At 45.9% G+C, this 27658-nt stretch overlaps 1 protein-coding gene across 1 annotated transcript in view; it reads right to left on the bottom strand.

The window, feature by feature from the left end:
* Positions 1-25879, bottom strand: part of LOC116942794 (endothelin-converting enzyme 2-like) — a 58421-nt gene extending 32542 nt beyond the window's left edge. Inside the window, exons 1-6 of the mRNA XM_032955060.2 lie at positions 24976-25879; positions 14637-14763; positions 4436-4660; positions 3205-3332; positions 2419-2565; positions 860-925 (exon numbers count right to left, since the gene is read on the bottom strand). Coding sequence (XP_032810951.2) covers positions 860-925; positions 2419-2565; positions 3205-3332; positions 4436-4660; positions 14637-14763; positions 24976-25212 — 930 coding nt within the window. The 5' untranslated portion in view covers positions 25213-25879. The remainder of the gene's footprint in view (positions 1-859; positions 926-2418; positions 2566-3204; positions 3333-4435; positions 4661-14636; positions 14764-24975) is intronic.
* Positions 25880-27658: the final 1779 nt, after the last annotated feature.

Here is a 27658-nt window from a genome sequence, read left to right on the forward strand (position 1 = left end):
GAGAGTGCGTGGAGGGGAGTAGAGTGAGATGAGAGGTAGGAGAGTACGTGGAGGGGAGTAGAGTGAGATGAGAGGTCGGAGAGTACGTGGAGGGGAGTAGAGTGAAATGAGAGGTAGGAGAGTGCGTGGAGGGGAGTAGAGTGATGAGAGGTAGGGGAGTGCGTGGAGGGGAGTAGAGTGATACGAGAGGTAGGGGAGTGCGTGGAGGGGAGTAGAGTGATGTGAGATGTAGGGGAGTGCGTGGAGGGGAGTAGAGTGATATGAGAGGTAGGGGAGTGCGTGGAGGGGAGTAGAGTGATATGAGATGTAGGGGAGTGCGTGGAGGGGAGTAAAGTGATATGAGAGGTAGGGGAGTGCGTGGAGGGGAGTAGAGTGATATGAGAGGTAGGGGAGTGCGTGGAGGGGAGTAGAGTGATATGAGAGGTAGGGGAGTGCGTGGAGGGGAGTAGAGTGAGATGAGAGGTAGGGGATTGCGTGGAGGGGAGTAGAGTGATACGAGAGGTAGGGGAGTGCGTGGAGGGGAGTAGAGGGAGATAAGAGGTAGGGGATTGCGTGGAGGGGAGTAAAGTGATATGAGAGGTAGGGGAGTGCGTGGAGGGGAGTAGAGTGATATGAGAGGTAGGGGAGTGCGTGGAGGGGAGTAGAGTGATATGAGAGGTAGGGGAGTGCGTGGAGGGGAGTAGAGTGAGATGAGAGGTAGGGGATTGCGTGGAGGGGAGTAGAGTGATACGAGAGGTAGGGGAGTGCGTGGAGGGGAGTAGAGGGAGATAAGAGGCAAGGGAGTGCGTGGAGGGGAGTACAATGAGATGAGGGGGAGAGTCTGTGGAGTGTCTTGAATCAGAATTTCACCATAGCTTACCTTGTTCGTTTTCACGGGATTATTGGAGTAATAAAGTGATGGCAGACTCAACTTGGGTGAAGAAAGCTGAAAGCCGGTAAGAGAACACATTCACGTGAGTGAAATGTTACAGTTTGCTCTTATTTTGCAAAGCTAAAACATTATAATAAATAATTTTACAAATTTCAACTCAGCCTGAAAGCATGTATGCATTAGCCCTCTTCGTCTGTCTGTCCGTCCATCTGAGGCCGAGGGACACGATAGATCTCGTATGTAAATAAGTTGTGTCGCTATTAAGGAGTTACCAGATAAAAACAAAATCTCATCATTAATCACCCATCTTCATCGGGCTTATTCTGATGTTGATGGGTGACTGGAGCTTAACCCGATCTTGCCCAGATTCTCTTGCCCAGGCAAGGCAGGCCTGTTCTCTCTGGAGGTATTCTGCCTCAACTGCATTCATGTTTAAAATACATTTATAAACAATACCACGTTATCACGTGTCACATCATCTTGTAACAAGTGACATGATCTTTCATTATACGATCATTAACGTATTAATTTAATGGACATATTGGTAACTACCATGGTGATTGTGCTCATGAAATGCATTCATCTATTCCTCTCCTGATCACGTGAATTCAAATGAACGACGACCATTTCTCCCACATGGCAGTGTTAGTTGTGATACCCAAAATAACGCACAACTTCTGGCTTTGACATTCCTCTTCGAAGACACTGGTGGAACCATCATCCGTATCAGAACATCAACAGGCCGATGTGCACATCTTCTTCATAATTGGAGAAAATTAAGGGTAAGCCACGGTCGTGCGATTGTGGCCATGCAGCCCAAACGATGGAAAATATAATAAACCGTTGTGGTTGATACTCCTTCAACGGAGAACAAAACTACACAAACTCTCTCCTGAAAACCCCTCGTGGCCAGCACACGTTGACATTGGCATCGAGCTCCTGAACATCTGGCTGCCATCATTCACAAGACTGACTCTTTGGTTTTAGCCACACTGTTTGATCCCAACCACCACGCTACAGCTCACAACAACTCACACACTCAACAACAACAACCGGCATTTGCCACTAAGTGGCGGTGATATCACCACGGCGCCTGTGCCAGGCTATGTGCACGTTAAGGCCACGTGAAGTGTCGAACGCCCGCTGGCAGGCCACGGGGCAGACCCAGGTTCCATTGACTGAGATGCCTGGCCGATGCACCACCTGTACCCCCTATTGTGCCAACTTGCTGTGTTTTAGCCACCTGGTGCTCGGCTCGTTCTTGTGAGCATCGCTCATCTGCCCTCCATTGTTGCTGGAAGGCGACTGCCAATAGGGGGGGGGAGTCCATGTTTCGCAAACATAGAGAAGGGAGGGCATGATCGTGGCCGAGAAAACACACTCACTCACACTCACCCACCCACTGTTTATTGCTGGGTGCTTGGCGTTTCGTCATTTATGCTCAGACTGAGTTAAAAAAAAACTAGTGGACATATTAATATTGGGTTGGCTCTCATATGTAATGCTGATATTTTGAACAAAAATCTCATCACAGACGACAGACCTACCTTTATAAAATACATTCCTGGGCTGTCAATACCAGGAACAACATCAATGTCGAAGATGGCTGGAGACAAGAACTTGCGTGACAAACGTATCATCAGCTCCGTCAGATTCAGGTGACTGGAGTTGCCCAGAACACCCCAGCCACCAAACTGCAACCACACACAACCAGCCGACGTGAACGGTGTGGCAGGAGATTCGCAACCCAGAACTCCTCTTATCCGTGACCCTTTTATGCGCGACTCGTATTATCCACGACTCCAATTATCCACAGGAGCTTATGTAGTGGCCGTGAAATCTCCTATTGACCCGCAGCCCAAAGATCCCAATTATCCGCTGTCATCTGCAACTCTTCCCCAAAGTCTTTACTTAACGGCTCCAATTGTCATCAATCTTTACTCGCGGGTAAGTGGGGTAAATGTGTGGATAACCCCGTGGAAAATAAGACCGGCGATATCGGTCCCTTATATCATGATGGACAAGAGGAGCGTTCGCAGGCTCCCTTCGCGCCACCAGACACCCGCCCACCAGACACCCGCCCACCAGACGCCCGCCCACCAGACGCCCGCCCACCAGACACCCGCCCACCAGACACCCGCCCACCAGACACCCGTCCACCAGACACCCGCCCACGAGACACCCGCCCACGAGACACCCGCCCACCAGACACCCGCCCACCAGACACCCGCCCACCAGACACCCGCCCACCAGACACCCGTCCACCAGGTATCAACGTGACCGCGGTCCCCGACAGCACTGCCGCTGAGTGAGGCGACGAGCGAGGACGGCACCTCTTTGAGAAGCTCCAGCAGGGGGGTAGCCCCAACGTCCTCGACTCTTTCTTCGTCCATGCAGGCCAAGTAGAACGCCTGGGCGTCGTACGCGGCCAGACGTTTATTTTTGTCGAACGTGCCGTTCTCTACGTACGCAGCACAAATCAGCTCCTTAACGCTCGTCGCAAAACAACGTGAACCAACTTGGAGGATTCAAGTGGCGGGCGCCCAATAAACACGTTATCCACGCTGCGCGGCTTCCACAACACACAGCTCATCAGTGACCCCACCACCACACCACATAACTTCCACAACACGCAGCTCATCAGTCAGTCTACCACCACACCGCATGGTTTCCATCTTCCAAGAAAGCAATGGGCAGCGCTAAACTGGATCTGCACACACCACTGAAGATGCGGACACCTAATGGATTAGTGGAAGCTAAAAGATAGGACCGCGGTTACAAACACCAAATTGACAAAAAAATGTTGCACTGCTCCAAATTTAAAATTGAAGGCGCTGTATCTTCAATTCACCAACTTTCAGGCAAAGAAACTGAACAGCTAGATCGCTTATACATTAACGTCCAATAGTTGCTCTTCATTGGCCTATGAAAGGCATTGTCATGTGAAACCAAATCTCGTGTTTGGCTTGCGCAGATTCGTGGGCTCACTGCTGCTTTCAAATATTCTTACCCACATTTCCGTGACAAATGCAGAGCGGCACTGTCTTGCGTTTGACTCTGCGGCAAATTGAAGGCACAAAAGCGCATTTTGAGCTGAACTTGGACCCACGTCTGACAGAGATCTAGGTCCATGCCAATAAAAAACTTCTGGCAGTTCTTCAATCCTGGTTCTGCTGATGAGACACTGAATGTCAAAACCAGTTTTTACCTATTAAAATAATCTGGCAGTTCACAAGCATTGTTTTAAGCAAGTCTGACTCTGCTGGTGAGATAATGACTGTCGAAACTGGTCCAGAGTTTGCTTGTGTTGAACCAATGCTGCTGAAATAACGCACTCCCAGAGGCCTGTTTGGCTGATGGGATGTGTAAACGAAATACTTGTAGTTGTTTATGTGGAGGGATAGGTATGGGATGGAGGCGAGTCATCTGCTTATATTTTTCACAACCTCGCTCATTGTTAGTTTGCGTTGTCTACATGACACCGGCGCCCTTGACTCTCAGTGATATCCGAAGACGAAACCCACGTGAGTGCAGCAGTGTTCTGCATTCGAGTGGGAAAAGTACCGAGCCTGTTTTTGATGAGCTCCAGGTTGTGATGGAAGCTGATGTCCCAGACGCTCCAGCGCTTCTTCCCTCCCGGAAGCGGGTAGCGCGCACCCCAGCGCCCGCACGCGTAGCGGTAGAAGTCGTCACAGGGAGGCACGCTTGGGTCCATGTAGGTGAGCATCTGTGTCGCCGCACTGACGCACACCTCGCTCATGCAAGCCTTGGGCTCCTCCTTCTTGGGCTCTGCGGACACATTTCACAAGAATCACCGAGTATTCGTTAGTCGATCAGTGTTTGGCAGACGATTTTTTTTCCAAACGTACAGGCATTGGGCGCATTTCTGCGCGGTGTTTGTATGATCTCCCCCTGTTCCGCACGGGTTTCCTTTCACGGGAAAAACAAAAACCACATGTGCAATGAAACTGGCATTGGGCAATATATCAATGCTGAAAAACTACCAGCAAATTACTCAGCTGGCATCACACACAGCAGCAACATCACTCCCTACTGCAAAAACTTGTGAGGATCCTCCTGAAAACAAGTCTCGCTTTTCAGGGTACACAAGTGTCGGAGCAGGCCAGTGTCCCCATCCTACCAATGTCTCCACTCAATCGCCACGGCAATCTGTTTCAGCCATTTTTTTCAATGTGTGAATCTGACCCATACTTTGTAACAAATCATGAATGAAAAATGCAGCTTTCCAAGCAATATCATCACAAAAATCATAAAAAGCCGGTATGAATAATAAATAGTTTTAACTAAACACAATAAGCATTGTCACAGAAGTACTGCTGCGACCACCAGCACACGGTACACAATCACCCTCAACAACAGAAACAGGACTGAGATGCTAAATGGAGAAATAAAGCACCTCCTGCAACAGATGTAAATGCAGGGCAGGACAATGCCACGCGTTTCACAGTCTGGGACTCATGACCACGGCCGCACTTCGATCCCGACCCTGAAGCTGCCTGCTGTATATTTGGAGTTGGCGTGTTCTCTCCGTGGTCGCGTGGATTTTTCACCGAGTCCTCCGGTTTTTCCCTCTACATTTAGAAACAACGTCGCGCATTCAGAGTATTTGGTTGCTATACATTTCCACGTGGTGATAAGCCACTTTTGTTGAGCTATCATTTGTGATAGCCAGGTCGCTTCTGAAAAGAGAGCTACGAAGCTCAGCGGGCCTTACCTGGTAAAATTAAAAAAGTTTAGTTTTTTTTATAGTTTACTTTGGGCCACACCTCGTCGTCCACTCGTCGAAGAACGGGATGCCTGCTGTTCGGTCGGTGGTGATGTTGCATGCGTCCCATGACTCCATACCGTTTGGATGATGGCTCGGTGGCAGCTGCATGGATATCATGCAGATTAAACTCTCCCGTTGTCCTGCAGCAATTAGTGCCGTATTAGCACTGCAATGTGTGATGAAGATAGCAAACCAAGGACGATCGCCATGGCAACGGGAGCGATGACATCTGTTCATGCGCAGCGGTGAGATAAATTGGACATCACAGGAAGAGTGTGTGATGTTTCAGGGAGATCTTCATCCGGCGGTAGACAGTGGATGCCAATAATTATTATTGTTGTTACTTGATGGTCATTATTATGGTGATGATGCTTATGATAATGGTGGTGATGGTTATGATGTTGATGGTGGTGGTCATGATGGTTAGGATGTTTAATGATGATGATGGTGGTGATGTTGATGTCGGTGATGGTTATGATAATGTTGATGATGATGATGGTCATGATAAATAGCATCCGTTAAGAGTGCCTCCTTTTTTACAGACGACAAGAGGAGTCTCGCTGTAGCTATAGAGTAACGATTCACGAACACCTTAAATCAGGTGACACCTACAATGTTTGAGGTGAGGCTTGGTTTTGCAGGGTCTGGTGAATCTGTTCCCGAGTGACCCTGCCCAGGGAGCATGCCTCTAATCCAGCACTAGGGGGCCAGGGTTGGTGGATCAAAATCTCCTGGCTTGCCAGGTGTTGTATATGGGCCTTTTTCCAAAATTGATATTAATATTTGCCGACTTTTTAAAAATAATAAATAAATAAAATAGATGGACGCCCTCAAACCGACACCCAGAAAAGCAGCTGGAAGTCGTAAAAGGCCATTAAAAAAAATTCCGAGGCAAAGAGGGGGGATACGGACCCCCCACCCCCCCAACACACAACCAGGCCACCCAGAGATAAACCATAAAGAGTAATAAACCAGATCAAAGAGGGAAAAAGGGGGGGGGGGGGATTGCTAACGAAGCGGGAGGGAAATTCCCGGCATCAAAGAGTCCATCTCGGAACTCACAGACAATGAGACGCCAGGCACACGCAAGGTTTAAACAATTTTCCCCTTCTTTGCTATTAATACCACGGTTAAAGTTCAGAACTTAGCAACAATGAGTCGACATCATAAAGAATCCACACACTATACAAAACAAAAAAACAACACCAGACTATAATCTCCCTAGTGGGTTATTACTTCACATGCATAATATTAACACTAACGTTATTCACCTTAAATTACATTACAACATGCCGCTACACGACCTTGCAAAAACCAGGGATGTGAATTCCAACAATCAAGAAACTTATCTCTTAAAACTCAGGACATAAAAATAAATAAATAAGAACTCCATCATAACAGCACGGATCCCTGTATACAGACGGGGAGACGGAAATTAATAATCCCGGGGGAGTGCGTTGTGGTGACGGTGTTAAATCACAAACCTTGGGAAACATAGAACCAAATAATATTTGTGCGATATTAAGCCGAGGGCCAGCCAGAGAGAAAGAGAACCTCCCGGCCGCCTTTGTCTTCCCGCAGCACGGGAGGGCAACGGAGAAACAGATGGCTTGGTAGAGTACACACACACCCACACATATGGACACGGACGGCACCCCCCCCCCCCCCACAACGCAGCAAGATCAAAAGGAGGCGGGAAGGAGTTCCTCAAGCAGCAGCGCCAGGGAGCGAAACCAGGCAGACAAGTTAATTAACAAAAGTACAAGAAAATCAGGTTACAATTGTTGTATATATAGGTGTTATGAAAATTGATGAAAATAATGAAAATTAAATGAAATTTGAGATTTGCATAATTTATCCGAAATTATGTTAATCAGTGTAATTATGCGCATAAATTATGCTGATTCGAGAGATAATCGTATTAATTTATGCGAGTGGGCGTGGTTATGATGATGCAGGTCGTTATGGATTATAAGGTCGAGCCTCGGTGACTAGGATTGTGTTATGAATTGGAATGACGCAATTAATCGTATGCAGTGACGCAGGCGTTGTGAGCGTGAATGAGAGAGAGTCGATTCGACTCTGCTCTTTAATTCCGTATTATCGATAAGGATACGATTACTCTCGATTGAACATTACGAATTATGTGTGTTATGGATTATGTGTGGTGATAGTGTGCTTATGATAGGTCCCCAGGATTCAGATCTCATACGCAGAACAATATTATGCAGAATTTCAGGAAGAATCACACACAAACCTTCTGCTTTAATCAATTTTATTTCTAGCTAACTTTAATTTTTGGATAATATGAAAACTCAATCTCGGGATTTTGGAATTTCAACACAGCGTGAACATGATACCATCACGATTATGTTGTTTCACCTCGATAGCGGCACCTGTGGTTAATTCCCGACGCGTAACGCAATCGATCGATTGTTGAGAGAGAGATTCAAAACATGCAAACTATTCTATCAAAACCTTAACCTTATAATATGCAAACTCGTATTCTTGAATGATTACACAACACGGCACTCGGTCTTTGATTCGTATCCAATCCTTAACACATTCTGATATGCGAAATTATTATGCTTGAAATCGTCAGCACAGTACCACGGCGATGTTCGTTCATTGATTCATCAACGATTATGCAATTAAGCGTTCGACTGAAATAATTCTGATTGCCTCATCAACGTAACTCAATGGGTGGCGATGTTTTTCGTTATCAGCTAATAGTTGACGCAGTTATCATGAGTCTTGTATGTTTAATGGGAGGGTTGTTGATTTCTTGCGTTGAGCAAACGCCTAGGTTGATTTCCTTGTCAAAAAAATTGTTTGTTCGTTGTGTAGCGGTGGGGGAGTGAGGAGGGGGGAGAGTGTGGGGGGGCATACGAACGACTGCCAGTTTCTGTCCACCGCTGGCTGGATGAGTCAGCACGACGCTCGCCGTCGTCGCGCCGATGGGTGTTGAGTGCAGGACCGCTGCCCTCTCAGCCCTGGTGACGCGAAGTTGCGCACTGTAGCATGCTGGTGGCACGCTGTTGGCACGCGCTGGTGCTGATGCTGGTGGCACGCTGGTGGCGCGCTGTTGGCACGCGCTGGTGCTGATGCTGGTGGCACGCTGGTGGCACGCTGTTGGCACGCGCTGGTGCTGATGCTGGTGGCACGCTGGTGGCGCACTGTTGGCACGCGCTGGTGCTGGTGCTGATGGCACGCTGGTGGCGCGCGCTCCCTCTCCTTGAAGATGCGCGAACGCGCCCGTGCTGATTCGCTGATAGCAGTTTCTCTCCACTGCTGGCTGAGCTGCTGCAGGCTCTTGCTTGGCGTTGCTGGCCGCGCTCTTTCTCCTTGAAGATGCGCGAACGCGCCCGTGCTGATTCGCTGACAGCAGTTTCCTCCACTGCTGGATGAGCTACGCCGGCGCGCGCTCTTTCCGCTGCTGTAGTATCTGACGCTGCGCTCGCGAGCGACAGGTCAAGTTTTTCTTCTGCTGAGTGAGCCGAGTCGCACGCGCTCTCTTTGTTGAGGTTGTTGGCGGCTCTCTGACAGCAGGTTTCCTCCACTGCTGTATGACTCAAGTCGCACGCGCTTGGTCACTGGTTTGCTGAAGTTGTTGGCGGCTGCCCAAGCTTTTCCGCTGCTGGTTGAGCCACGTTGCACGTGCTTTCTTTGTGGAGATGCTCGAGCGCTCTCAGCGCTGATTCACTGATAGCAGTTTCTCTCCACTGCTGTATGACTCACTTTCGTTGATACATCGCGACTCAGCGATCCTCGCTACTCAGCGAGGCTCGGAGCCAGCCGCTCCATGCGACTGCTCGTCCTGTGGACGTCTTGACTCGCTGATCTGTCTTGACTCTTGACTTAACTTCACTGACTTTTGAAAAATGCGGCTGACCGTTATATTCAAAGACAATTCTCTCTGCGCAGTGGAAAAGGGGGGGGGGCGGGGTCTGTGTGTGTGAGTTCGTGTGTGTGTGTACAGATGGCTCCTGCGATAACGATCTGTTTGCCCTGGCGTGAAATTCCTCTCTCGCGCTCTTTGGGAGAGACAAAGGTGGTCGGGAGCACCTATCTATTTATACTTTCGACTTATATTTCTCAAATACCATTTGGTCCCATGTTCGCCACGACTCGTGTTTGTAACTACGTCCTCCCGACACCTCTCGGTTTACCGAGGTTCGAAATGTTATGATGGAATTATTAAAAAGAAAAATAATTTTCATCCTGAGTTTAAGAGGTCCGTTTCCAGATGGTTGGAATCCATATCCCTTGGTTCTGTAAGGTTCTATAATGGAATATCGTTTAAGGTTAACACGTTATTAATGTTATATTGCAATTTCTTTAAAACTTGTTTGTCTGGTTGCCGTGTGTGGGGTGGGGTGTGTCTCCTCATCAAACCCGGCTGGCTTTTCCAGATGGCCCCTTGTGATAAGGTGTAATTCCTGCTTCTCCGCGCTGTGAGAGAGACAAAGGTGGTCGGGGTTGCTTGGGATATTGTTTAAACTCTTTCGTAAGTTTGCCCGTTCGCCTCATTCCTTCTCGATAACCTTTGATGTGACTCGGTATTTTGCTTCCAAGCTTTGTTTTAACAGTAAAAGTATTAAAGGTGAAAATCATTTGATAGCGAATTAATTATTGGATAATAATTCACTGATGTATCTGGTGGCCTGGTCTTGATTGGAGTGAGCGCGAGGACCGCTAACTTTAGCTTATTCTTGTTATTGCATTTTAAATTTGAACTGTTGTTTTAAAAAAAATAGTTTTACCCGTGGGCGTCCTCATTTCTGGCTTGCGGAGGGCTTCCCTCTGCGTGACCTCCCTTAGGGCACATCAAACTCTTGTTCATCTGGAGATCTTCGCAGATAGCTGCTAACATCCTCGCCTCGAGAGTTTTATTATTTCTTTATTTATTAATGGCCTGTTTATGACCGACACCTGGTTTTGCGTGTGCCTGGCTTACGGGTTTTATTAATTATTATTATTTTTCGTTTGTAATAAAAAATAATATATATAACGGCAAATATTATTGTTAATATCAATTTTGGAAAAGGCTCATATACAACACAATCCACATAGTGTCACACATAACATTAATGCTAACGTTATGCACCTTAAACTATATTCCGTTTCATGATCTTACAAAACCAAGGGATATGAATTCCAACAATCAGGAAACTGACCTCAACCTCAGGACATCAAAAAAATGAATAAAAAAATAAATAACTCCATCATAACAGCACGGATCCCTGTATACAGACGGGGAGAGACGAAAATTAATGAAACCCAGGAAGTGCATCGTGATGACGGTATTAAATCACAAATCTTGGGAAACGTGAGCCCTAATAATATTTGTGCAGTGTTAAACCGAGGGCCAGACAGAGAGAAAGAGGAACTCCCGGCCGCCTTTGTCTTCCAGCAGCACGTGATAAGAATTTACTTACGCTCGAGAGAGCATCTCCTCTTGGAAATAAAAATTAAACACCACGATGGAAACACCACTACAACATACCTTGAGTCGCATACAGAATCATAACTGCAGGTGGGAAGGTACCAAACTATGATAAAATAAATGTTAACTTTAAAAGCCTCAACCCACCCTTTGTGCGTCGGAAAAATGTCACACGGGGGGGGGGGGAGAGGGCTCGCCCCTCCTTCCAGACTAATTAATGCAGAGAGTGAGACAAACGACACACTCGGAGCATCTGTTTCCTTTTGATGGTTTATGGCTTGAGGAAGGCGACGGGAGACCAGGCCCTGATGAAACTAATATTACCTCAATAAATGACACACACACACACACACATAAGGACACGCACACTCCAACCCCACAACATAGAAGGAGATGAAAGGGAGATCTGCCCCTTGTAAGAAGGCGGAGCCAAAGGGAGAAATTTTGACATAAAAGAGAAACGTGCCAGCACTGAAGAATCAAGCAGTAGCGACCAGCGGCAGAAGATGGCGACCAACAGAAGACATCAGCCACCACCCACGCAGAAGAAGACTCAACAACTCGCCCATAATGGCGAGGCTCGCTGTTTAGCGACATGCTACGCTGTGCGAATTCAGCACCATCAGAAGAAGTATCGCTCGAAAAGCATTCCGCTCTGAACTCGACTCACAAGGGTCACTGCAGTTCTAGTTAAGCTGACGAGAATTACAGCATCAGCCATCAGAGAGGGCTGAAAGAGTCAAACGTTGACCAAATCTGCCATCAACGAGCAGAACCATCGTTCATCACCAGAGAGCGCGCCGCAAAGCGCCACCAAGTTACACCAAACAAGCGCGCCAACTGCCAGCGGACGAGCTGCGAGTGCCATCTGCTGAAGGATCATCGCACCAACGGCGAGAACCGCGTCAACTCGTCAACCAGCTGTGGGCCGAACCCTGGCTGCCGTGAAAGAAGGAATCCAGCTATACGTATGATACTCACACTGCCACTGCATCACCTGGCGTCTTCTTGACGCAAAGAATTGATCCAGAACACACCCCCACTCAACCCAATTCACAACACTCAACACATACACGAATCATTAATAAGAAGCCTAATTATCAAGTACCTGAACCATCAGCTGGCCGTGAAGGCATCTCGGCTCACCGAGTGATGAGAATACGTCGTTTTTATAAGTACAGTAATTTTTTTGGGATTTTACTCCCAACCACATAATTACCAATAGATTCATCGATATAAATGAAACATTTTGGAACCTTCGTCACAAAGCTGTACGCTCATAAGGAAAATATCGTACTCTTTGGTTCTATTCGGTAAAGTCACGTAGGTAAAAAATAAAATAACAAAAAATCACGACGTTTCGGCCACAACACAAGTGGCCTTCATCAGGTGAAGGGACTGGACTGTCCAGAGGACAGCGTTGGAGTGAAGACAGCAAGCCCAGGTCACGTCCTTTAAGCTTGTTGTCGCGGCATCTTTTGAGGAAGGTCAGCGTCTCGATGAGCTTTGACTTCTTGTCCCGTTGTCTGTTGAAAGCTCTAACAGATAGGTGAAAGCCCTCTCCATAGAGGTTATCAATTCTAGATTTGAAGCTTTCGTGACTGCAAGGATCCATACTCTTTGGTTCTATTCGGGAAAAAGTCACGTAGGTAAAAAATTAAAAAAACATAAATCAACGACGTTTCGGCCACAACAGCTTAAAGGGAGGCGACCAGCGCTTGGCTTTCTTCACTCCAACGCTGTCCGCTGGACAGGTTGGTCCCTTCACCTGATGAAGGCCGCTTGTGTTGTGGCCGAAACGTCGTGATTTTTGTTGTTTTAATATTTTACCTACGTGACTTTACCGAATAGAACCAAAGAGTATGGATCCTTGCAGTCACGAAAGCTTCAAATCTAGAATTGATAACCTCTACGGGGAGGGCTTTCACCTATCTGTTAGAGCTTTCAACAGACAATGGGACAAGAAGTCAAAGCTCAGCGAGACGCTGACCTTCCTTAAAAGATACCACGACAACAAGCTTAAAGGACGCGACCTGGGCTTACTGTCTTCACTCCAATGCTGTCCTCTGGACAGTCCAGTCCCTTCACCTGATGAAGGCCACTTGTGTTGTGGCCGAAACGTCGTGATTTTTTGTTATTTTATTTTTACCTACGTGACTTTACCGAATAGAACCAAAGAGTATGGATCCTTGCAGTCACGAAAGCTTCAAATCTTGAAAATATCGTGTTAAACCGGTTTCTTTATCATACAATCTTGTCCACGAATTAATTATATCACGTGGGAGGGCACGTACCGCCTCACACTTTATTCTCGTTCATTATATAATCTTGCCGATGAATCTATTGACGTATATTTGCGCCTTTGGAGTATGATAATTGCTTTGATCGCCTTTCGCATGAATGTCGTCGGATGAATTTTAAGGACTTTTTATTCGTATTTGCCGTGTATGCTCGTGGTACTCTGAAGTAATCAATTGATCTGCTACCCAATTAACAACGTGATTATTGAGGGTGGAATGTATAGTCAATGAGGGGAACATTGCCTGGAGTAATGTGTTGACAATTCAAGCATAATAATTTGCATATTATAAGTGTTAAGGTTTTGTTTAGAACATCGCGCATGACGGGTTAAGACTCTCCCATTACCAACTAAGCTCGTGTTAAGCGGTGGAATTAATCATATGTGCAGTTGCCAAAGTGAAACAACGCAATCCTTGATGGTTAAAGGTGCTGCGACCTGAGGGAATTCCCCGATGGTACTGTGTTGATTATTCCAAGCCTGAGAGTTCACATAGTTAAGGTTTTGTTTAGAATAAAATTGCTTAACACAGAAGTGGTTGCGTGTTTCTTTCCTGAGTCCATGCATAATAATCGTATTAATAAGAACTGTATTCTGCGTTGAGATTTGAATTTGGAGACCTGACATAAAACACTAATACATAATCAGTAAATGTTAAAGCGAGAACAATTGTATTATCCCGATCGATAATACGAACCTAGACGACAAAGCCGAGCTTACTCTGGCATACTCATAGCATACCTGCATAACCTCATACGACTAATGGATGATCCCGATTGATAATACTACCCTCGTCAGTGAGGCGGGGCCCAATTATCATAATCGGCTCGCATCAGAATAAGCGCACGCACTCGCATAAAGTCATACGCTTATCTCAAATCAGCATAATTTATGCGCATAATTGCATACATTAACATTTTTTTTACGTAAAGCAAGTGGGTTAATGTCCATCTGTACAGGGTATGAATGTTACCCACCCCCCTCCCCATGGCACGCATCGGTTTTCTCCAGGTACTCCGGCTTCATGAAGTTGGCCAAACATCCCAATATAGGACCACAGAGCTTGGGCAATCGTCGGCACCGGTTCCCAGTTGCCTTCCCGCCGGTGTTTCCCGTGTCGCCATCACCAAAACTGCGCGTGTTGCAAAACGTCATCAAAACACTTCCGAGATGCAATTCGCACGGACGACGCGATGCAAAATTACAACGTAATGACTATCGCAGGGTTTACCTTTGCGAGAGTAGTTTGCGCCCAAGACGATGACGGCAACCAACAGGACGGCGATGAGGAACACGTAGCAGTATTTTCGCTTGAACTGAAAGCATTGCTGGCTGCTCCACCGCTCAGTGTTCCGCAGCTGAAAGAGGAAATATCAGTCATTTCATTCAAGCGGCGTCGCCCTCGCATAGACGATGCCCAACCTCTGCCACGCATTCAGTTAAACTGTGAAAGGAACCGTTTGTATGGAAGTTATAAAACACGTAGACACATAACGAGCAGGGAGACCGATGCAGAGAAGCGCGGGCAGGAACCACAGACAAGCGGAAAAGCAGCAGTAGCTATGAGGTGCACCGGCACAACTAATTGCCCAAGGTCTGTGGTCCTCTACATATTCAGATGTCACGAGAGTTCATAATTGCGGGAGAGCATCGGAGCACCCAGAGAAAACACACGCGTGTGAGAGCACAACACTTTATCCCTCGTACAGATAGAGATGACTCCACTTGCGGAAGTGCCATCTCCTGGAAAGGCAGCGTACGGCGACCTCGACACCAACAGGGAGGGTCAGGTAGGAGGGCAATCTCCCAAAATGTCATTGCACATGGAGAAAGGACACTGGCTGAAAACATTGCCTATTTTAGATTTTTTTTTTTACTTTTCATGCCACAAATGTGTTGAGTTTTTGTTATTTGTGCTTGTGCACCACTGCCAATGCAGTCTCGACCAAATAAGTTGTTTCATTTCGTGTAGGTTACATTACAATATGAATCGAGATCGTAATTATTATCGCTAGTATTACACTCTATTAACCATGAAAGCCTCAAGGAGTCTCAAGACTCTATCTCGAGGGGGGTCCTGCCAAGTTTTCGTATTGTGTAATCCCCGATTGAGTAATTTTTCGTCGTTGATTTCGGATGTTTGAAAAATACCAGTTCCACTGTGTGTGTGGGTTTAGCACTGGCAGGAAACCAGAAAACCTGAAAGGCCTCCCCATGCCATTACTATCCCTCACCAGTTGTCTTTTTTGTTTGCATTTTGACTGCTTGCACGTGACCCATCCCCATTGCTCCATCTCCATGGTGGTCATCCCTCGGGTGCATTCTCTTCTACCGCTGACATTACATCACCAGTTTTGGCCATCCGCGTAATTACAAGCAGTCAAAATGCAAACATGATGTCTTGAATAAAGGTGTCAGTTTTTGTGCCAGTTAAAAGGGTAAAACCTATTCCTATATCTTGTTACTGGCAAAGGAGGTCTCATAATGTAAATGCTCACCCCGAGCCCTCAATACTCTGATAGTGCGCTGTTTTTGAGTTGTACGCCTTTTGGCGTCTTCTGGTCCAACACCAATGGAGACTAGGCTCTAAGAAAAGCTGTCTCGGGTGTGGACCAATCAAATTCAAGGACAGTGCATATTATTATCAGAGTTGTCTTTTTTGTTTGCATTTTGACTGCTTGTGTTGTGGTTATTGCAAACATGATGCCTTGAATAAAGGTGTCAGTTTTTGTGCCAGTTAAAAGGGTAAAACCTATTCCTATATCTTGTTACTGGCAAAGGAGGTCTCATAAAGCAAGACTTTCCTCACGCAGTGTGTCACCGGCAGCATACCTTGCAATCACACTGAACTGGGATAAATGACTTACGTCTGTTGACTCATCCAAAGCGAGGGAAAAGTATGGCGCTGCATTTATGTCCTTCACTTGTGTTTCCTCCACTTGATTTGCCATCATTATAGTACGATCGTGAACAGTTTTTGCTGACAGAGGCATGTCTTTTATTCGTTTGATTATCTTGTCTTTATCCGAAAAGTCGTCAAAAAGTTCGTTGGCCACCACAAGCATGAATGTTTTGGCATACTCGCCATCTGTGAATGGCTTTCCGTTCCTCACAATTGCTAAAGAACCAGCAAAGCTAACCGAATTCCCGTCACCTTGTCTCGTCCATACACGGAGTTGCGGCTGACTAGCTTGCACTCTTGGACAGTAGCTCTTGGCATGCCTTCTTTCTGCTGTCCCCCGCTGGATATTTCGATGCAAATGTAGTATGGCGTGTGTCGAAGTGCCGCTTTATATTTGACCGTTTCATCGATGAAATTTTATCATTGCATATTAGACACACCGCAGAACCTGCTCTCTCCACAAAGGCAAATTCTTCTGTCCATTCGTGCTGAAATGTGCGGTACTCCTCATCTTTTTTTCTTTTCGCCATCTTCTTCATCAAAAGGGTTTGCTCTGCATAAATTAGCTAGCTGACTATTTGATTCAAAGGACGGAAGTTTACTTCTTGACCTCACAACGACCCGTAGGCTTTTTCAATTTAAAGCCTTTGTGACTGCAAGGATTCATCTTCTTGGTTCTTTCGGTAAAGTCACGTAGAATGAGAATAAAACAATAAAACAAAATAAGACAATAAAATTCTCACGACGTTTCGGCCACAACACAAGTAGCCTTCTTCAGGTGAAGGAACAGAACTGTCGGGACGACAGCGCTTCAATGAACGCTGCTAAGATAAAAAATAAAATAAAGTTGAGCTAGAAAATAAAATTGATTAATGCAGAAGCGACTGTGTGATTCTTTCCGTGATTCTGCATAAGAATTGTTCTGCGATTGAGATCTGAATCTTGGGGGACCTATCATAAGCACACTAACACCCATAATCAATAAACGTTAAATCGAGAATAATTGTATGCTATTGTTAATACGGAGTTACATAACAAGTCGAGTTGACTCTCTCATTCACGCTCACCTGCATAACTGCATACGATTAATTGCATTGTTCCAATTGATAACCCAACCTTCGTTACCGAGGCTGGGCCCGATTATCATAACAACCTGCATTATCATAACCACACCCACTCGCATAAATTTACAGTTATCTCTCGAATTAGCATAATTTAGATGCATAATTACACAAATTAACATAATTTCGGATAAATTAGGCAAAATTTAAATTTAATTTATTTTTCATTATTTTCATCAAATTTTCATAACCTACATATACAACAGGTGTCAGGTATCGGAACTTTGGTGAATAAGGACACCACATCAGAAACCAAACGACATATCTCGGACCGCATCCGCGAACATAAAGCAGACTTGAAACACGGTAGGACGAACTCCTCTGCCGTGGCAGATCACTGTTATAATTCAGTGGGCTCACGTGACATTGACTTCTCCAAGACGGAGGTTCTTTGCAAGCCAACCGGCTACCATGAGAGATTCGTTCATGAGGCCATCCACATATACAAGCACAGAGAATTTCAACCGAGAAGATGGATTCTGGCTTAGTAACCATTGGAAAGATGTTTTAAACCATTTCAGTTCTTAATTAATTGTATTTTACGGTGACCTTCAGACCGCAGCTCTTTCGCTGGCTTTGCCTCTTAATACCTCTCACACCACGGTTAATGGTATCGTTTATAACATGGAGTATAACAGCGCATCGTGGCTGTTTCTCCCCCCTCCTCCGTTCCGAGAATAGATGGACTCGTCCGTCTGCACATAGCTCGTCGCTGTCCGTAGTGCTAACGTTGAAAAGAAAAAACCGCCACCCATTTTTTTGCCATATGGCATTGTAATGTATAACGACTTATTGTTAGTAGCTCAGCTGATTGGAGAGTATATAGAGTTTATTGATAACATTGATGTAGTTTATATTTTAGGTTTTTATTAGTTTACTATATGGTATTCATTATATAGTGTAGTGCATACCCAGTTATTTTATGTTAATAGCTCAACTTATTGAAGAATATATTGAGTACATTTATTATATTGATGTAGTTTTTTTCACATCGGTTTATTGTATGATAGTTGGGTAGTTGCAGTCCTTTAGCATCCATATACTAAATGCCTCTGTTGATGTAAACTTTGACTTTAAGATAGCTATTTCCGTGACCAGTCACATGCTAATCCCTCACATTAACATCATGCTAATCTCCCAGTTACATGCTAATTTCTGACTTTAACACCCTGCTGATCCAACACTTTAACACAGCTATTTCAATGCTAAATTCTCCTGCTTGATATGTAAACTCCTTTGTCAAGGCGCTTTACCTCTCCCACCTAGCTTAGAAGACGCTGCGAATCTTAGCAGCGTTCATTGAAGCGCTGTCGTCCCGACAGTTCTGTTCCTTCACCTGAAGAAGGCTACTTGTGTTGTGGCCGAAACGTCGTGAGAATTGTATTCTTATTTTGTTTTATTGTTTTATTCTCATTCTACGTGACTTTACTGAAAGAACCAAGAAGATGGACCCGTAGGCTACCGCATTATCCAATAAAAATTGAGTTTTGGTGTCGGACAGCTGGGATTGGCTCCAGCTACCTGCAACCCTGAGCAGGAGCGGTAGAAAATGGATGGATGGATTAAAATGCATGAGAATGTTTTATATTTTAAACGTTATTTTTAACACTGTGATTTCTGTAATGTTGTACTTTAATGTCAGCGGAATTATTCATTACTTATCATGTTAAGAAATGTCAGCTAAGATTTATTTGCGAGCCAGATGCAGTCATCAAAAGAACCATATCTGGCTCGCGAGCCATAGTTTGCCGACCCCTGCTATAGAATAACACGCCATGCCTCACTATAGAATAACACGCCCTGCCTCACTATAGAATGACACTCCCTGCCTCACTATAGAATAACACGCCCTGCCTCACTATAGAATAACACGCCATGCCTCACTATAGAATAACACGCCCTGCCTCACTATAGAATAACACGCCATGCCTCACTATAGAATAACACGCCCTGCCTCACTATAGAATAACACGCCATGCCTCACTATAGAATAACACGCCATGCCTCACTATAGAATAACACGCCCTGCCTCACTATAGAACAGGGGTCGGGAACCTTTTTGACTAAGAGAGCCATGAAAGCAAAAAATTTGGAAATTTATTTCAGTGAGAGCCATATAATATATTTTAAAAGTGAATTCAACTAAATGTCAGTATAATAAGCCTCTGAATTTATTCTTTTAAATAATGTTGTTATAACACTCACCATTAATGCGACTTCTGGTGCTGCATGGATTTGCTGATGTCTTTGTAGTCGGGTTGGTACTTGGTGAGGTTAAGCTTCATGCAAGCGTTGAGGCTTTCATCCGTTAAACGTGATCGTAGGTTGGACTTGATGTTTTTAAGATGTGAGAATGACTGCTCACATGCATACGTAGATCCAAACATGGTCAATACAGCAATACTCACACGCTGCAGTGTGTGGTATGTGACAGGAAGCGCGTTCCAAGTTTTGAGAATCAGCTGGTCTTCGGGTTGGAGTTTTTTCATTTCTGTCCACATGTGCTTGCTCGCCAACTCCGCTTTCTGTCGTGTGATTCTTTCCAAATCTTCATTCAGTGACTTGAACTTATTCACCCACATGTCTGAGGCCTTCAGGTCAGCCACTTCTGCTTCAAAATCTCTGACGGAGACACCAGGGATGTAATTCAGGTCGGCTGTGTTCAGTGAACACTCGTTTGGATGGGTGATGAACTTAAAAAGACAAGTGTGCTCACGAAATTCTCCAAAGCGTGCTTTGAAGGACTGTAGGAGACTGGATGTGCAGCCAGCTAGCTGGTGGAGATCAAGGTTTTGAATGGGCTCACTTGCTGTGCATGCATCTTTAAATTGGCTCAGTTTTTCAAAATGTAGTAAACGACCTGTTTCAAGATCCGTGATGAAAAGCTCCAGCTTGTTTTCAAAAGCAAATACAGCTTGTTGAAGGGATAACACTGTATTTCCAATGCCTTGCATTTTCACGTTGAGCTGGTTCAGATGTTCAGTCAGATCTACGAGATAGTAAAACTTGAGGAGCCACTCGGTGTCGGCTAGCTCAGGATGCCCGACGCCTTTCATTTCAAGGAAAGTCCGGATTTCGTTCAGGCAAGCCGCAAAACGGCTAAGCACCTTCCCTCTTGACAACCAACGCACATTGCTGTGCAAAAGCAGACCAGGATAGTTATTTACAACTTCATCCAGCAGTGTTTTAAACTGGCGATCATTTAAGGCTCGGGCAACAATAAAGTTGATCACACGAATGACCAGCGACATCACTTCGCCAAACTGCCTGTCACACATCTGAGCACAAAGTGCCTCCTGGTGTATAATGCAATGGAAACTTAGGATGGGTCTATTTTCATGTTCACGGAGAAGCGCCACAAATCCTTTGTTTTTCCCCACCATACACGGAGCACCATCAGTACACACTGAGAGAAGTTTATCCATAGGTAAACTTTTTTCTTGAGCAAACTCCATGAAAGACTTGAATAAATCCTCACCTCTTGTGGACCCTTTTAATGGCAGAACAGCAAGACTTTCTTCGCGCGGTGTGTCACCGACAGCATATCTTGCAATCACGCTGAACTGCGACAAATGGCTCACGTCTGTTGACTCATCCAAAGCCAGAGAAAAGAACGGCGCTGCATTTATGTCCTTCACTTGCGTTTCCTCCACTTTGTTTGCCATCACGATGGTACGATCATGAACAGTTCTTGCCGACAGAGGCATGTCTTGTATCCGTTTGATTATCTTGTCTTTGTTCGGAAGATCATCAAAAAGTTCATTGGCTACATCCAGCATGAACGTTTTAGCATACTCGCCATCTGTGAATGGTTTTCCGTTCCTCACTATTGCTAAAGAACCAGCAAAGCTAGCCGAATTATAGTCACCTTGCCGGGTCCATACGCGGAGTTGCTGCTGGCTAGCTTGCACCCTGCTCAGAAGCTCTTGGCACGCTTTCTTTCTGCTGTCTCCCGCAGGGTATTTTGATGCAAAGGTAGCGTGGCGCGTGTCGAAGTGCCGCTTTACATTCGACCGTTTCAACGATGTAATTTTGTCATTGCAAATTAGACACACCGCAGAACCCGCTCTCTCCACAAAGGCGAATTCTTCGGTCCATTCGTCCTGAAATGTACGATACTCGTCGTCTTTTTTTCTTTTCGCCATCTTCTTCGTCGAAGGGTTAGCTTTGAGCTAATGACCGAGCAGACGCAGTCTCAGACTGATTCAAAAGGGGGCGTTTACCTGTTTTACCCAGCAACGGCAAACGTAGGCCAGTATCATCCAATTAAAATAATGGACAATTGCTCCTGCTGCCCTGAACAGGACATGCGCAGTGAAAAATCGATGGATGGATTAAAACAAGTGAGAATATTTTGTTTTATCTGCGAGCCATATGCAATCATCAAAAGAGCCACATCTGGCTCGCGAGCCATAGGTTCCCGACCCCTGCTATAGAATAACACGCCATGCCAGATGATTTACTACAGTAGTAGCCCAGGTTCCTGGTTGTTGAGGAAATGCGGTTGTTGATAAAACGCGCCATCTCTTGATGACTGTAGGCATTGGGTGCACACACACACACGAGCTGCTGCTGCTGTACATTCCGGACCCTACACTGCGTGTACCGCATGACCACCTGGTCCCATGACCACCCACTTCCTCATAGCAATGTGAAGTGAGAGATGCCAATGCAAATCATACCTCGGGTTGCAGTTGCAAATGAAACTATAGTCTAGTCAATGTAATGAAATCGAAACTTTTGTTTTAATGTCTAGAGGCAACTGGCTTGAAAATGGAAGGGGCCTCATATAGATGGACAGGTATCAGACTGTAGATTGCCATGACAGATGAAGCTCCCATTCTTGTGTCTTGGCTGGTACGGGAAGTTGTCAGTATTGATGACAAATTGCAAATAAAGGTGAATCATTCTGCTGTTCATCTTCTTAAGCAATGTCCTAATCTGCAACACTGCATGTGACATTTTTTATTTTGAATGTCACCTTGGAAATTTCTGGAGCTTGAGCAACATCTCGCATGATGTCAACTTACTGACACGGGGTGACTATCGCACACCCAGTGCTAAGTAATGAAAGTGCACACCGCCGGCTCATATAGAATGTGATGGTATTTTGTACAGCATCGCGATACGTCCAAAACTGCAGCTCACAACGCCGCGGAGTGAGTGACTCGCACTGTCTTTGTACGGAGGCGCGGGGAACCGGGCACCCGGTGGCTGGAGGCAGCCAGAGGTGGTACCATCCACGATCGCCCAAGCTCTGCGTTCTGCCTTTACGGGGCAACATCGTGAAATTACTCTAATCCCACTTGATTAGTATACAGTTACCTTCTCGAATTTGGCAGAATTTGGCAAAATTTGGACCATGACGTGGGCACATATTCCACTGCAAGTGAAGTAGATGATGCGCTCTATGTTGTGGTGAATACCTCCCGGCAGTAATCGTCGGGGCGGCCGCTGGATCCGAACCTTGAACCGGTGCAACAAGCGGTGAAGCTGCAGATGCTGTGCCCGGGTGTTCCAGTTAAGATGTTGAGGCTGGCGGACGTGGTTTTGTGTATATTTGGGAGATCGTTTCACGAGTAAGCGACCCTTGTGCCTTGGTTTATGACAGCGTGGATGATACTGCATCGATATCCACTTAGTGCAAGGCCTTAGCGTAGTCTACAAAGGTTAGGTGACATGGAATTGTATCTGTATTAGTCTATCCCACAATATGATTGATGCTATGTGCAGAATATAGTCGATGGTACAGAAACCTTTCCTAAATCTTAGTGAACAACGATGCATAAAATACGTGCGGTAAGAGGTTTAATTTACAAAGCAGTTTCATCGCTGAACATTTCAAATATTTTTTTTACTCATTTTTTCATTCGTATTCATTTAACAATCTGTGAATGTGATTAATTATGTATGAGTGTATGAAAATATAAAATACGAATACCTGACTGGTATCTTATACCATTTATATATTCAATTGGGTTGCACAGAAACAGCAGTGTAGTAAACATCGTGTAAAAAACATCATCGCTGCACTCAGGGCAGAAAAAGGCTGCGGTAGGTCACTGGCTTCTGAGAATAACAGAAATTGCCTCGCACGTGGCGCGTATGACATAAAATATCACAAATCCGCTTGATACATGTACACAGTCCTCGACTTACGCACATCCGCTCTTACCAACCAGCTTCTATGTAATACTGCACAGTATAACATGTTTTTTTAAACATTGACTTAACACGCGAACTCACGCTTGCAAGCTGAACGGCGAGATGTAACGAGTCACGCTTGTGCTTGGAGTGTGTGTGAGAAAGAACCCGGCCACCCCAGTTCGATTCCCGATCACGGCCAACGCCAGTGACGATTATCGGAACAGGTCCTGGGCCTCCCCTAGGTCGACTCAGCCTCAAATTAGTACTTGGCGCGATGTGCAAACATCGCCACTGGGGAGACAAAGGTGGCCGGGAGTGGTGCTGGACACCCCACCCCCTCGTATGTCCCCAGCAGTCTGTTACAGGCTGGGGGGTGTAATCGTGGTCACGTCTAGTGTGCGTGCCAGCATCAGGATTCAAATAAAGTGGAAATGAAATATACATTTTTGTTACTTTAATGTTTTATTTACTACTAGTTCATAAAGCCTGTCTTCGTCGGGCAAAGGCTTTCAATAAATATAATTGACCTGATGTGTTTTTTGACAATTTGTATTTACGATCTGACACGAACGACTCCAAATATTTTTTTTATTTTTACGCAAAAAAATACAAAATTGTTGTCGACTTGATTCAACTTCTTAAATTTAAAGACGTACCCATCGGAAACCGCTCAATTAGAAAGATTCCGTTGTTTTTTATTAGAAAGAAGAAACATTTATGAACGTAATATTCTCTTAAGGGAAGCTCTCCGATATTTTACCGTTTTCAAATAATTGATATTTGAACATCATAAAATGCGTTTGTTCCCCGTTCAAAACTACTTCAATCCGAAATATCTCAAAACAACAATAAAAGATAGAATGGTTATCGCTTTCATTTTATTTGCTGTTTAAGGTTGTAAAAAAAACCACAATCGTACATTGTGAACGGTTTCTGAATGACAAGCACTAACATGCTAACGGGGAACTTAAAATCGAGATTTGGGGGCATTAAAATGAAAAATATCGGATTTTCAAATGTGTCCTATTCTTTGTGTAACACATTTCAGCTTTCTACCTTGTCGGGAAGTCCCCTGGAGGTTTTTGAGACGTACAGATTAAGGTATTTATTTATATATAGAAGATACAGTATCTTTTCAGTGTTACACGCAAATGTAAAATATTTCTTATTTATGAGTTTAACAATGCTTCCCCTTTTTTAATGAACCGTAACACATTTCATAACACTGACCGTACGGGCATTTAAATATAATGCGTTGCCGTGTTCCGACTTACGAACGGATGGTGGTGTTCGTAAGTCGGGGACTGCCAATGTGCACGTTGAACTTTCGCACCGTGCTAAGTCGGAGGCGCGGATCTCCGCGGCTTCTACGTCGCCTCCATCTCCCATCACCTCCTCACCTGCACGTCTCCCTGCTCCACGTCCTCCTCCTCTCTGTGCCGCGCGCGGGCCCCCCCCCGCGTCTCCACGGAGCCCTCCTCCTCTTGCTCCCCGTTCCCCTCTTCCTCCTCCCGCTGCTGCTGCTCCCCCTCATCCTCCTGCTCGTCCTGCTCCTCCACCACGTGCTCGGTCAGCACCTCGTTGCCCTCCTCTTGCAGCCTCTCGACGCCGCTCATTAAGCTGCGCACAAACTCCATGCCTCCTCCTCTCTGTCTCCCCCTGTGTGTCTCTGTCTCTCTGTGTCCCCCTGTGTCTCTCCCTCTCTCTGTGTCCCCCTATGTGTCTCTCCCTCTCTGTCTCCCTGTGTCCCCCTGTGTGTCTCTCCCTCTCTGTCTCCCTGTGTCCCCCTATGTGTCTCTCCCTCTCTGTCTCCCTGTGTCCCCCTGTGTGTCTCTCCCTCTCTGTCTCCCTGCCTCTCCCTCTCTGTCTCCCTGTGTCTCACTCTCTGTGTCTCCCTGTGTCTCTCTGTCTCTCTGTGTCTCCCTGTGTGTCTCCCTCTCTGTCTCTCTGTGTCTCCCTGTGTCTCTCCCTCTCTGTCTCTCTCTGTGTCTCCCTGTGTCTCTCCCTCTCTGTCTCTCTGTGTCTCTCTGTGTCTCCCTGTGTCTCCCTGTGTCTCTCCCTCTGTGTCTCCCTGTGTCTCTCCCTCTCTGTCTCCCTGTGTCTCTCCCTCTCTGTCTCCTTGTGTCTCTCTGTGTCTCCCTGTGTCTCTCCCTCTCTGTCTCTCTGTCTCCCTGTGTCTCTCCCTCTCTGTCTCCCTGTGTCTCTCCCTCTCTGTCTCTCTGTCTCCCTGTGTCTCTCCCTCTCTGCGCTCGCCCCGCGTCTTTCTCCGCCGTCTCTGGGAATCCCCGAAAGAAGACGCTGCCAGCTCGTGACGTCACGCTCAAGGGGCGGAGACTGCGAGGGCAGTCGTGAAGTAGCCTAAACTAGCACGACGACTCACCACTACTCACCACTACTACTACTCACCACTACTCACCACTACTACTACTCACCACTACTCACCACTACGACTCACCACTACGACTCACCACTACTCACTCACCACTACTACTCACCACTACCACGACTACTCACTCACCACTACTCACCACTACTCACTACTACTCACCACTACTACTCACTCACCACTACTACTACTCACCACTACTCACCACTACTACTACTCACCACTACAAAACCACTACGACTCACCACTACTCACTCACCACTACTCACTCACTACTACTACTCACCACTACGACTCACCACTACTCACTCACCACTACTACTACTACTCACCACTACTCACCACTACTACTACTCACCACTACAAAACCACTACGACTCACCACTACTCACTCACCACTACTCACTCACTACTACTACTACTCACCACTACGACTCACCACTACTCACTCACTACTACTCACTCACCACTACTACTACTACTCACCACTACTCACCACTACGACTCACCACTACTCACTCACTACTACTCACTACTACTACTACTCACCACTACTACTCACTCACCACTACTCACCACTACTCACTACTACTCACCACTACTACTCACTCACCACTACTACTACTACTACTCACCACTACTCACCACTACTACTCACTACTCACTCACCACTACTAACCACTACTCACTACTACTCACCACTACTACTCACTCACCATTACTTACCACTACGAAACCACTACGACTCACCACTACTCACTCACCACTACTAGTACTCATCACTACTCACCACTACTACTTACTACTCACTCACCACTACTCACCACTACTCACTACTACTCACCACTACTCACCACTACTACTACTCACTCACCACTACTCACCACCACTACTACCACCACTACTCACCACCACTACTATTACCACTACTCACCACTACTCACCACTACTCACCACTACTACTACCACCACTACTACTCACTCACCACTACTACTACTACTGACCACTACCACAACTACTCACCACTACTACTCACCACTACTCACTACTACTACTCACCACTACTACTCACCACTACTCACCACCACTCACCACTACTACTCATCACTACTCACCACTACTACTTACCACTACTACTCACCACTACTACTACTCACCGCTACTACTGCTACTCACCACTACTACTACCACTACTACTACTCACCACTACTACTCACCACCACTACTCACCACAACTACGACCACTACTACTCACCACCAATACCACTATGCACCACTACTACTACTCACTACTACTCACCACCACTACTCACCACTACTTACCACTACTCACCACTACTACTCACTACTACTCATCACTACTCACCACTACCACCACTACTCACCACTACTACTCACCACTACTCACTACTACTACTACTCACCACCACTATTGACCACTACTACTACTCACCACTACTCACCACTACTACTACTCACCACTACTCACTGCTACTACGACTCACCACCACTACTCACCACTACTACTCACCACCACTACTCACCACTACTCACCACTACTACTACTACTCACCACTACTCACCACCACTACTCACCACTACTACTCACCACCACTACTCACTACTACTCACTACTCACTCACCACTACTACTACTACTCACTTATACTCACCACTACTACTACTGACCACTACTA

This window comes from Petromyzon marinus, chromosome 16, assembly GCF_048934315.1.
Source record: "Petromyzon marinus isolate PM22_M1 ecotype Great Lakes invasive population chromosome 16, UKy_Petmar_22M1.pri1.0, whole genome shotgun sequence".
Lineage (NCBI taxonomy): Eukaryota > Metazoa > Chordata > Hyperoartia > Petromyzontiformes > Petromyzontidae > Petromyzon > Petromyzon marinus.